Source organism: Catharus ustulatus, chromosome 28, assembly GCF_009819885.2.
Source record: "Catharus ustulatus isolate bCatUst1 chromosome 28, bCatUst1.pri.v2, whole genome shotgun sequence".
In the NCBI taxonomy this organism is placed as follows: Eukaryota; Metazoa; Chordata; class Aves; order Passeriformes; family Turdidae; genus Catharus; species Catharus ustulatus.
In genome coordinates, this window is record NC_046248.1 from 6,424,551 (window position 1) to 6,437,109 (window position 12,559).

Here is a 12,559-nt window from a genome sequence, read left to right on the forward strand (position 1 = left end):
CTGGCCATGGGGCAGGAGCAGCCCAGGGGGTTGGAGCCCAGTGCTGCTCCTCTCAGGGGTTCAGCATGGAGCAAAAAAATACCCAAAAAACACCCAAATCCTCACCTTATTCCATCAAATGGTTCCCTCTCACCTGATCTGATCAGGAACCTTCCATCCCACGAGCCACTACAGGTGTGCTTTGGCCAAGAGGTCAGAAGTGATGGATTCATTCTGGATGTTCTAACACTGAGCAATGCTAACAATTATTATTGCAGGCCCAGGACAGATCCCGTAGGTAAGATGCACCAGGGCTCTGGTGAACATCCCTGGGTGGATGGGGGAAATTGTTTTGCTGTAGTAAGTTCTTTTACTTTTTAAAAATCCATTTTTTTAAGGAAAAATACAACTTTCGATGAATTAAGAGAAGAAGCTGAAAAAATTCCTCAAAGGATTTGCCCAGAATGGGTGTTTGCACCCCTGCCTGTGCTGCCCAGAGGGGCTCACACCTTTCCCTAAGCACACAGCTCAGTGTAGTCCTTTTTCTGAGCCTGGAATGGAAGGCAAAATTTCCCCCACCATAACAGAACACAGCAAGCACCTGTCCGTGCTGCCAAACAGCCTTTGTGGAGCATCTCGTTTGGCCACTGATTTTTTTTCCCCTAAGAATTCCAAAATTTTGCTCGTTGCTCTCAAGGTTGCTGCTGCCTGCCCAGAGGGTGGTCACTGCTGGTCAGCTGTAGTCAGGCTCCTATGGGTCAGTATGGGGGAGGCACCAGAGAGAGCCCCAGCTCAGAATGCTGGGAAACTGAAACAGCTCATGTTTTTGTGACCTTGGGGCTCTCAGGTGGGTGGTGCAGGTGAGTGCTGGAGCTGAGCTCAGTTGGGAGCGGTTCTGGGAGCCCTGGGCACCCCGAGGGATGCAGGGCACTGCTCGCCCACGGGCCGTGGCGTGGCGGGCGCGGGGCTGCTCCGTGTTTGCTCAGTGTGCTGTTCCTTCCAGGTACATCTGTCCTGCCCACAGCTTCCTCCGAGGCTCTGCCGACTGAGCAATTAAGTAATGCATCCCTTGCCTCCCGCCCAGGTAGCCTGAGTGCAGAGCCGAGCTCTGTGAGCTCTGTGTGTCCGTGCCTCTCGCAGTCCTCCTTCTGTTCCTCACATCCTGAGCCCCGCGGGGTACAGAGAGGGCTGGCCTGGCACCTGTCAGCTCCTTATTGCAGGCAGGGTTCCTGCAGCACTGGGAATCATGAGGCACACCTGGGCACATGTGTTGTGCACACCTGGGCATGCAGGTGCACACCTGTGTGTGTGCTGTGCACACCTGGACACGTGTGCTGTGCACACCTGGGCACGTGTGTTGTGCACACCTGGGTGTGTGTGTTGTGCACACCTGGGCATGCAGGTGCACACCTGGGTGTGTGTGTTGTGCACACCTGGCCATGCAGATGCACACCTGGGCGTGTGTGTGCTGTGCACACCTGGACACGTGTGCTGTGCACACCTGGGCATGTGTTGTGCACACCTGTGTGTGTTGTGCACACCTGGGTGTGTGTTGTGCACATCTGGGTGTGTGTGTTGTGCACACCTGGCCATGCAGGTGCACACCTGAGCGTGCAGGTGGACACACACAGACTCTGCCATGGTGTGCACACACACAGACTCTGCCGTGGTGCACACACACAGACTCTGCCGTGGTGCACACACACAGACTCTGCCATGGGCAGGGCACAGCACTCCAGGGACCTGCCCCAAGCTCTCCTGGCCCTGCTCCAGAGCACGGGCACCTCCTGCCAAGCAGAGCACCGTTCCCTGCCCAAAACCCCGTCAGCAGCTGTGCCCAGGGGTGCTGCTGGATCGAGGGCTCCCCTCTCCACACAGAGTCCATGGGAGCAGCCATGCAGCTCTGGGCTCTGCCAGGCTGAGCACATTTATTCAAACAAGGAGCATTATTTTTTATGAAGCGATCTTGAAATGGGTCGCTGAAGGGGAGCTTATTGATTGAAGAAGGATGAACTCCTCAAATTTCTCTGGTTTAAATTAGACCAAATTCAATTACGATACGACAGGCAGGTTAACGCTGCTCTTTAACGGCCCCTCAATAAATTGGAGGAGGGGTAGCCTGCTCCACACCACGCTGTGGGAATGAATAACATTATAGCTCATCCTGTCACACACAGGCAGTGATTTCTGTCCTCCCAAGTCATGTCTAAGTGGTCTGTAGTGTTCATGGAGTAACAGCAGCCTGTTCTTCCACCAGCACCCCCTGCCAAGTCCAACCTCTGGTGCTGCTCCATCATTTCAAAAGCTTTATTCCACAAAATAATTGACCCCAGATTCAGTTGGGAAGTGTCAGTGCAATCCTGATGTTTCCTACCTCCAGGGAAAAGGAATAATTGGCTCACCAGAATTTCAGGAGTGCTCAAGTGACTTAAGGCCATTAAGCACCCAAATCATGACCTGTGGGATATTCAGGCATAGTGATGAGATAATCATTTAATAAACTAAACTGTAACCAGATTTAGAAGAGATCACTTGTTCAGGAATTACTCAAAGCCATTGGCAGAGGTTTCCTTTCCCCTGCTGTGGTGCAGGTGTTACCTTGGAAGCTCAGGAGCTGTCAGAGGGGTTGGTGTGTATAAGCTTGCTCCTGCCCAGAAGTTCAGCCCACACTGTCCGATGTCAGGAGCTTGACATGAATTTTCACCCAGAAATTGAAGGTAAATTTTTGTGCAAGTGCAGCAATAAATCCCAATATGCCAAAATTAATGTCTAAACTACATTTTCATAGAAGTTTCCCTCTGTTCTCTGCTTTTACAGCAGAAATGCACATAGAGGAAGGTCAGAGATACCCAAAACGTTGCAGAATGTGAAGCTGGAGGGAGCTGAGGAGAAAGGACAGGAGGCAGGGGTCCCATAAAACATGGGCTGGGGAGGGTGCTGGAGCAGGTTGCAGCAGCAGCAGGGTCAGGAGCGGTGCGGCGGCGGTGGAGAGGCAGCGCTGGCTCAGCCCGGCTGCAGGAGGTCCCTGGAAGGAGCCGCTGCCTCTGGGCACTGCAGGATGCTGGTGTGTGCAGAGGTGACCAGGTCACCAAGGTGAGCCCCAAGGATGCTCGTGTGTGCAGAGGTGACCCAGTCACCAAGGTGAGCCCCAAGTCACCACCTCGAGCCTCGCGGGAGCCGCGGCTGAAGGTAAATGTGGGGTGGTTTCACCCAGATGGGTCTGGAGCTGCTAGTGTGGGTAGAAGGATTTAAATCACAGACAGCCCGGTCCAACCCAGTCTTGCTTTTAGTCTTGAGATGCTGCTGCTGACAGAAAGAGTGGGATACTCGTAGATACATCTATATTTAAAGCCTCATTAAAGTGGAATTTAGTGGAACCTTTTCACTGAGAAGTTGGGAGCAGAGAAGTCTTCACTCTGCTAAACCTCAGTGTAAGCACTGACCCAGACTGTCAGAGTGCTGCTCTTACCATCACCAACATTTTTCTTGAGAGCCCACAGAAAGCTGGTTTTAGCACTTACATTGGTAGAAATGTTAGAAACCTGGATTCATTAATGCATTCACTTTGTAGGAGAGTCCCCCAAAGCCCCCATAGCTGAGAACCTGCAGGTGTGAATTGCAGATGATGATTGTCAGTGCTTAGAGGGACCATCCCCAGCTCAGCATCTGCTCTGTACTGCTCCTGACCTTTGGAATTAGTTCCTTAGTTCTGTGATGAGTAGGAGCCAGTCCCAAACCCCTTCTCTCCTGTCTATGTGCTGTTTGCTGAGCCGTGCTTTTTGTTTAAAGGAAAACTTCAAGGTTGCCATTCCAGCAGTGTAATCACTATTTTGTTGATTACACGAGCAGCTGGCAAAAATAATCAGCAAAAACAAATTTCAAGCTGCCCAAGTCTCTTTGTGGCCACCCTGGAAGAGGCTCTGGAGCGCTCCTGCTGCTGTTCATGGATCTGCACCACGGGCAAACGGGCCCAGTGCTGCACCCCATGAAACCCTGGCATCCCCTGTTGTGGGGCACAGCCATGCCAGTCCCTTGGGGGAGCAGCACAGCACTTGGGAAGACAAATTGATTTTTTTTTTTTCCTGCATGAGTTCAGCTCTGACAAGTGGATTGTGCCATTCCTGCTGCAGTTTTCCTTTAAGGTGCTTTGGTGCCAAGCAAAGCATCGACCCAAGAGTGGTTCAGCCAGGGTGCACCGTAGCTGCAGAGTAGCCCTGAGGGGCATGTTGGTGACAACATGCTGTCATGTCTGCTCCCTCCCTGCCCTTCCCTCCCTCCTTCTGCCCCACCCACAAAAACTCACAAGCAAACCCAAAACAAAACCCTGGTAGGAAAATTCCTGATGATTCGCTGGAGAGGCCGGGATCCAGCTTGCTCCAATATATATTAACATCCTAATGGGAAAGCTCTGCATGTATACATTTACTGCGCCCTGACAAGAGGGAATTAAATGTCAGAAGGATTTGTAGCATCTGTAATTGAATTGGTGCTGAGAAAAGCAAATCTTGAGGAAGAATAACATATTAGGATTAGCAAATAATGTGGCATTTTGTCAGTTCCTGCCATCTCGACTGTTCCCTCTTCAGCAATAAAGTTGTGATTTCTGGTTTAATCAGAGATAGGAGGCGGGAATAGCTCGGGTGAATTGGAGACAGCATTTAAAGCAGATTCCGGTTATTAAGGTCAAGTCTTTCCTTGGCTTTGGGGAATTATTCCTTGTTCCATAGACCTGACACTTCGTTAATTACCGAAGAAATAGCAAGGGACAGGATGTGGAGGGGCTGTTCCTGTGCTGGTGGCACACAGCCAGGTTTGCTGGAGCAGTGTGGGGATCGCTGGCGCTGGATTTGGGCTTTGCTGGGCTGGCAGAGCTCTTGGTGCTGGGTCATGCTGCCAGAGCATGCGGGGTTTGGTGAGGCAAGGAGAGGAGATGCTGCAGCAGGCGTGTTGTGGGCTGTGTGTAAGCCTGAAGATGTTTAGCCACGTGTATGACAGTGTGAACTTGGGGCTGGCACCTGGCAGGGGTCTTCCTTAAGAGGAGCAGTTGAGAAAAATGGCCCTGCACGTCTCAGCAGAGGAACTCACGCTTAACAATGTCTGCTGAGCAAACCTGGCAAGGCTTTAGGCCAGAGTCCCCTCCCAGGGGAGCCCTCTGTCCCTGCTCCTGGCACGATGCCGGTCAGGGGGAAGAGTGAGCAATGTGTGAGGCACGAGGCTCTGGCACAGCCCCCTCTGCAGCAGTGGGTCGGTGGGACAGCGTGGAGGCTGCCGCCGCCAGCACGAACACACAGCTTCGTCTTTGCAGAACCTTAATTTATGATGATGAAGAAAAAATGCCTCTTGATGCAAAATCCTGCTGGAAGCACATTACAGAGCCGTAACTCAGCGTGTTTATGCCCCTCAGCTGTTCCAGATGTCAACAAGGCACTCATCCACCCAGGCTGGGATGCTGCTGCCTGCTCCAAACGCAACTGAGCGGAACTGGGCGCAAAGTTTCTGAAAAAACAAGGAAAAAGCAGAGTGAAGCGTGCCTAAAGCAGCTGCTGCAGCAGATGAGCCAGTTTAGTTGCTTTGCAGAGAGCAGGTTCAGATTAGCCGAGCTGGAGCGGCAGTGGGAAGGCTCTGTCGGACTGGGAGCTCTGGTGTGACTGGATTTCCCCAGCTGCCACTCTGGGCAAGCAGCAGATCCTGAGCCTGGGCATGGGACCAGCTCAGCACCCCATGGGTGTCCATGGGCACCTTTCCCTCAGCGTGCAGGGATGTTGAGCTGCTCACCACAGAGCAGATGCTGGGAAGTGATCACAGCATGGTCTGTTCCCACTGGAGATGAGACAGAAGGTTTCCCTTTGCTGTGCTTCTGAATTCCTTGGCACACTGTCACCACAGTGCCATGGTGTGGAGTTCAGGGATGTGACAGTGAAGGCTTTTGGTTTGCAGGAGGATAATCTTTTTTGGCTGCAGTTCTTACCTTATCTGCCAAGCTGCTGGAAGGATCTCCACAGTGTCCCTCGCCATGCCCCAGCTCATCCCAGCATCTCCCTGCCCGCACTGAGGCTCCTGCTCTCAAAGGTTACTCAGAGGGGCTTTTTTTCTTAAATTGTTTTAATTAAAAGGCGCTTTGTGGTGCTCTTGGTCCCAAGTTATTTACTTGGGTCCCTCACTCCTTAATCTTGGAGCAGAATTGGAAATATCGATGGAAAGCGTAAATCCCAGCTGCTGCTCGAAAGCTTTGTATCAGGTCTCGGCTCAAAAGAGCCCCATTACCTTTAGCTGTCACGGATCTGTACGCTTGATCGATAAACTTCAAATATTATTAGAGGTGGAGGCTTCAGAGATTTGCTCTGTTCTTTGGAGGGAGACGGAGATAAATCTTTCTTAAAAATTGACTTGCATTTGCTCTCTCAGTCGTCCTGGCAAAACGCATTTCTCCGAGGTGTCCAGGCAGGCGCAGGCAGGGCAGATTTATGGGCCATGTGCTTCTTGTAGTGAAAGATTTAAATGGTAAATCCTTCACATATGACTTCACAAATCATGTAAAGTTAAAAGATTTTTACCGTTTCTGTTGCTGCTGTGCTTAAATTGTAAGGTATGGCCAGTAAATCATTTTAATAGAGGTGTCGCGCTTGACTCACTAAAAAAAAGAGACAATGGTTTAGCTTCCATTCCAAAATGTTAATGTATTAATCAGCGGGAGAATAATTGTTTTTTACTGTGTTATAAATCTCAGTTGCCATTAGGATTGCAGCGAGGGTTGATGTAGCTGCGTTCTTAAATTAAAATTGTTTACACTGCTATACATTCATTTTACATGGCCATAGCTCATCCGGGGTTCATTCCGGAGCTGTTCCTCAGCCACATCAGTCATCCCTCTCCCAGGTGACGGCATCCCGAGGGAGAGGCGCTTCTGAAAGGAAACTAATTGTGTGCTGAGGAGTTAAATAAACGTGGGGAAGCACTGTGCAGTCACTGCTTACTGCCAGCCTCAGTGCTAGCTTTGGGTCAGGAGTGCTGTGTCCTTGTGGACACTGAACAGTAAAGCTGGGGGTTCGTGGTGGAACCCAGTTCAGTCAGGGCAGAGGATGGCTGTAAACATTTTCTGTGCTGGGTGGGTTGGGTTTGGGACAAGGAGTGTTTTGGGAAGTTGCAGTGTTTTCAGCAGGGCACTCGTTAATGACGTTTCTCAGAGCTAACAATTAATATTCCCGCATTGTACTGATCTTCTCCGTGCCCCAGCCACCAGGAAGGCTGAGATTTGGGGAGCACTGTAGGGAAATTCCCAAAAGGACCCCCACCAATGACTCCATGTGCCCTTCGTCCCTCTCCTGCTGTCTCCCACGTGCGTAGTCATAGTGCTGCTGCTTTTAGCGGAGAACACCTCGCGAGTCGAGCGCCAGATCAGTTCGGCTCCTCTGCCTGAACTCATCTGTCTAGTTAGCTCCGTGCTTCACCCCTGCTCCTCTGGAGAGCCTGAGGGCAGCTCTGCCATCCTGACAGCAGCTGCAGCCAGAGCCTGCCGAGAGCCGTAGTGAGTGCCCAGTTCTCATTCCTGCTCTGATCCCAACAGATTCCCGTGCGGGTGAGGAGGGGGCCATACGGAGCGTGGACCACGCCGTGGTTGGTGGCGTCGTGGCCGTCGTCGTCTTTGCGATGCTTTGCCTGCTCATCATTTTAGGGCGATATTTTGCCAGACATAAAGGTAAGACAGAGACCAAAGCCGGAGGATGAAAGGCCAGGCGCGTGTGTCCCCTCGGTGGTGTTGTCATGTCTGATGTGACAGACCCCCCGTTTCTCTGCTGGTGCCACCTTTGTTTCCTTTGTCGATCGCTCCCTCAGCGCCGCACCAACACCCCCAAAGAGTCACTGAGCCTCCGTTCCCTTGCAGGTACATACTTCACTCACGAAGCCAAAGGAGCAGATGATGCGGCCGACGCAGACACAGCCATCATCAACGCAGAGGGGGGACAAAACAACTCCGAGGAAAAGAAAGAGTACTTCATCTAGAGCAGCCTTGGTTCCCATGAGGTGTCCAACCGTGGACGGTTACTACTGGCCCTATTTAAACGCTACAAAGACAGTGATCTTGGAAGTTGCAACCAGCTTGTGTCTTTTTTTTTTAAGGAAAAAAAAGCAAATGGGTGGAGAGCGGTGAGGCCGGGAAGGTCTGGGATTTGCTGTGTAAAAATATTCCTCGTAAAGTACACTCTGCTGTTCGACACCTCAGTTCGTTTGGGTTTTATTTTTTTGGCCAAGTCCAGCTTGGATTTAGTTTAGTGAAGTCATTTGCAGAAGATTCTGTGCCTTGTTTAATTTCTGTTTGTTCGGGTCGGGGGGAGGCTGGGAAGAAGAGGGGCTTCTGTGCGTTAGTTCCCTTCGGGTTTCTGTGGCTCTTCATTTCCCCTTTCCTGTTTCTGGAGTTGCCAGCTGGGACCCCGTGGAGTAGGTGCGTTTCTCTGAAGGTGTTTCCCCTTTTTTCTCTTCACCGGTTTCCGTTCAGAACTCGAGCTCATCGGAGGAGAACCAGCACATTTTAGATGCGTAGTCTGCCGTTCAGTGTGCCCATGTCCCGTTCCCCTGTTGCCGTCAGGGCTCGGACACCACCCCCCGAGCCCCCTTTTGTGGCTGTTTCAGGTGCTCTCGATGGTGGCGGCTGGGAATTGGGCTGGAGCTCGGCAGAGGCGCTGCTCGGCCGCGGGGTGCAGGAGCAGGGTCCCTGCTGGGCAGGCAGAGCCCTCCCGGCTGCGGGGGCTTCTCCTCATCCTCTCCCCTCTGGCACGTGAGCCCAGACCTGGAGAGCGGCTGGATGAACAAAACTGCCTTTTTTTTCCTACCTGCTGAGTAAAACGCGGGAATTGGTGTTGAAACGAGCGTGCTAATGACCACTAAAGCCATAGGTGCACAGGAGACTCTGGCTCAATCGGAATTGTAAGCGACAGGTAGCAAACAGTGGGAAGATGGTATAAAGTTATATATGCTGACTTTTTTTTGGTGAGTAATCATGGATTTCGAGCGATACTTTTTTATTGTGTTTATGTGGCAAATGTATCTGATTTATTTAAGGAAAGCATTAACTTAGTGTCAGGTTTGGGGGTTTTTTTTAGGGGTTTGGGGGGTGGGCCATTTCGGTGCGTTTGTTTTTTAATTGCTGTCTTTGGGCAGAACCATTACAAAGTGGGATTCCTTTGGGAGCAGGGCGGCGCGGCAGCCGTTCCCCAGCAGCATTCCGTCTGTGCCCTCCGCACGAGCAGAACCTCGCGGAACACCCCTGTACTCCGAGCAGCTTTTGTCGAGCGCAGCTCTCCCCTGAGCCCTCAGCACCATTGCCAAACCCCATCGCGGTGAGAAGCAGCCGGGTTGGAGCCGGGGCGCCGTGGCCCGGCGGCGCGGGACGGGCATCCTGGCCCTGAGCAGCCCATATTTGTTTGGAAGTGTACCGTAGTGCAGTGTTACCGATGTAACTTTGACTTACAATGTTGACATGTCTCAGGTTCATGTGTTTGATTGGTGTTTTCCGTCTCAGGTAGATTGCAAAATTTCGGCCCCACTCATTGGAAAAATAATAAAAAAAAACCCGCATAAAAACAGGAGAAAAAACAGGAAATTATTAATTTTAGTTGTATATCGGTTTATGTATTTTTTCTTCAGTATACAGTGCACTGTTGAAATGTATTGTTGAGTATTACTTTGTACAGCTTTAGATCATTAGGACTTTGAAGCGTGAAGAAAGAACAACCTTGTTTAAAGGAGGATCACAAATGAAGAACGCGGAACTGATGATAAACAACCTTGTTCTTTATTTACCCGGCCTTTTTATTTTTTCCCCTTAGGCCAGTTCTGTTTTAAGGTGTCCATGGAAGATGTTACAGTGTAAGAAAATACATATCCATCTGTTCCCATTCACATTTTGTATTGGTTCATGTATCCCATTTTTACAAAGGAAAAGAAGTACTATAAAATATCTGTCTTCTTAATAAAAAAAAGTTAATGTTACAAAACTAGATCTTGTTTTGCACTCTTTATCCCAGCTGTTATAGATTCCACCACTGGGCAGGAGCAGCTGGGACCAAGCAGGTCACACACAGCACTGCCAGCACAAAAGGAGTTAAACCTGATGTACTGATGCCTATAATACAGAGCAGATTTCATAACTTTCTTGTTTATAATTGCTAATTTCTTTGAGGAGTAATGCCTTGGAGAAAATTGATCTGAAACTGATATTCCAGCCTTCCCAAGCTGGGGTAGGTCAGTACACAAGTTCTTAATAGCAGACAAATCCTTAAATCCTCCCTTGGAAGGTGAGTGTTGGGATACGTGACCTCCTTCACCCCGTTCTTCACTCCCACTCAGTCCTGGCACTGCCAGATTTCCTGAAAACAGTGGCATTTCCAGGTGGAGGCATTTCCAAGGGGTGGCATTTCCAGGTGTTGGCACACGATGTCTGGTGGCATTTCCAGGTGGTGGCATTTCCAGGGGGTGGCATTTCCAGGGGGTGGCATTTCCAGGGAGTGGCATTTCCAGGGGGTGGCATTTCCAGGGAGTGGCATTTCCAGGGTGTGGCATTTCCAGGTGGTGGCATTTCCAGGTGGAGGCATTTCCAGGGGGTGGCACACGATGTCTGGTGGCATTTCCAGGTGGTGGCATTTCCAGGGTGTGGCATTTCCAGGTGGTGGCATTTCCAGGTGGAGGCATTTCCAGGGGGTGGCACACAATGTCTGTTTGCCTCAGGACCCGTTTGGCTCTGCTCAGCCCAGGGCAGCTCGCTGCTCCTCCTGCCTTTCCCTCCACCACAGCCCCCCAAATCCGGCTGCGAGGCAGCTGCTGCACTGAAATTAGAGTCATTAATCTTTTATGTTTTGCACAAAGGATGAGGAGGAAGACAATTGCTTTTGGAGGAGCTCACCCCAGGAACAGCAGCGTGCGTGGCAGCACAGGGGCTGCCCAGACCAGGTGTGGGTGCCAGACCAAGGGCACTGCCCAGCCCTTGGGCACTCAGTGCACCTCGTGGTTATGCCACAAATAAGGTTCTTCTGAGAGAAACCACGACACTGAGGGAACAACCATCAGGCAGAGCCAAAAAAGCAGCTTGCTCTTCTCTCACCTGAAATGAGCAGAGCAGCTTTGATGGTTTCCATGGCTATTGCAATTATTTCAGCACAGAAGAGGTTTGCGGCTCACACGCCCCAACGCTGGCTCACGATGGTTTTCCCCTCAAGCCAGCACTAATTGTGTCTCACACTTGTGGGGTCTGTAATTTATCCTCTCAGGGGTCCACGTCTTTCAGGGTTTTAAGGTTATTTAGTGGTGCTTTTCTTCCCATTGAATCTAAACACTCCGGTCCTTTGCTTTTCTGGCCCTACACGGGCATTACAAGTACATGGCAGGAAACTGTACTTGAAGCATGAGGAATCAGGTACCTGACGAAGCCCTCTGCATTAACTTTTCAGATACTGAGATGCAAAGAATTTGGATGGGGAAAGCTGGAAAGAGTAAGAATTGAATAGCAAGGCTTAGTGGCCCCTGTGTCCTGTGTCCAGCTGCAGAAACGCTCCCCATGACCCACAGCTGCTGAGCCTGGTCCGTTACACAGAGCTGAGGACACTGCCAGGATTTTATGAAAATTAAGTAAATAATCATTACTTCAAATAAGAATGTCGTCTTTGCTCTGAATTTCACATTTTCACAAGTTGCAGAAGTCATTTGGTCCTAATTGCAAAATTATTTTATTAGGTCAGTAATACAATTCTTAATTTTCTTCCCTTTTCAACTAAATACAGTGAGGAATTGTTTTAACTGGGTATCTGAGTCTGACTTGTGTAATTACAGCCTGTTCTGCCAGGCTGAAATTGCCAAAAACCTTATGCCATGTAAAGTAATTAGCAATAAATGACACTTTAGCTCACATCAGGTGAGATGTACCTGGGTCTGGGCTGGGTGGTTGAAATACACGGGAGCACGGACGAGGCGTGAGCTGGCAGCATCGATCCGTGCTGGCCAGTCAGCTCTCATCAGAGGGTCCTGACAAGGGGCTAATAGCTTTTTCTGAAGATCCAATCCCATTTTCTAGGCTGGTGCTGTGCTGCCTGGGATAACACCTGCTCCAGGTGGCATCGATCGGGCAGGGCACGTGTGGCACCCCAGCGCTGTGTCCCAGCAGCTTCAGCTGTTCTGTCATTTCAGTGAAGGGAAAACCAGAATTCCATCTAAACCCCAACAGCTGGCTTGAAAATTTACATCTGAATTAGTGTAAGCAGGAAAAGAATTTCAGTCTCTGACCACTAAGGGTTTAAGCTGGGCTTGTCCTGTTTCCAGAGTCGGCCCTGGAGGGGATCCCTGCAGCACTTGGAGGAGTCTCCAGGGGCTCTGCAGGCTCCTGGGAAAAAGGCTGGAAAGGGAATTCCTCAGAGCTCTGCACACCCTGCAGCTGGGCTGCAAACGGAGCAGCTCCCCGGTTAGTTTCAGTTAAATAAACTCACTTTGTGTAAACAAACAGGTTTTAGGAGGGAAAATAAACTTTAGATGCACAAACACTATGTGAAAAAATAAACTTCAGTTGAATAAGCAAACTTCAGTGCAATAAAGAGCT

General features: G+C 50.4%; 1 protein-coding gene across 1 annotated transcript in view; it reads left to right on the top strand.

Moving 5' to 3' along the window:
- CADM1 (cell adhesion molecule 1) overlaps nt 1–9,974 on the top strand; it is a 141,190-nt gene extending 131,216 nt beyond the window's left edge. Inside the window, exons 11-13 of the mRNA XM_033081518.1 lie at nt 983–1,063; nt 7,544–7,675; nt 7,862–9,974. Coding sequence (XP_032937409.1) covers nt 983–1,063; nt 7,544–7,675; nt 7,862–7,980 — 332 coding nt within the window. The 3' untranslated portion in view covers nt 7,981–9,974. The remainder of the gene's footprint in view (nt 1–982; nt 1,064–7,543; nt 7,676–7,861) is intronic.
- Nucleotides 9,975–12,559: the final 2,585 nt, after the last annotated feature.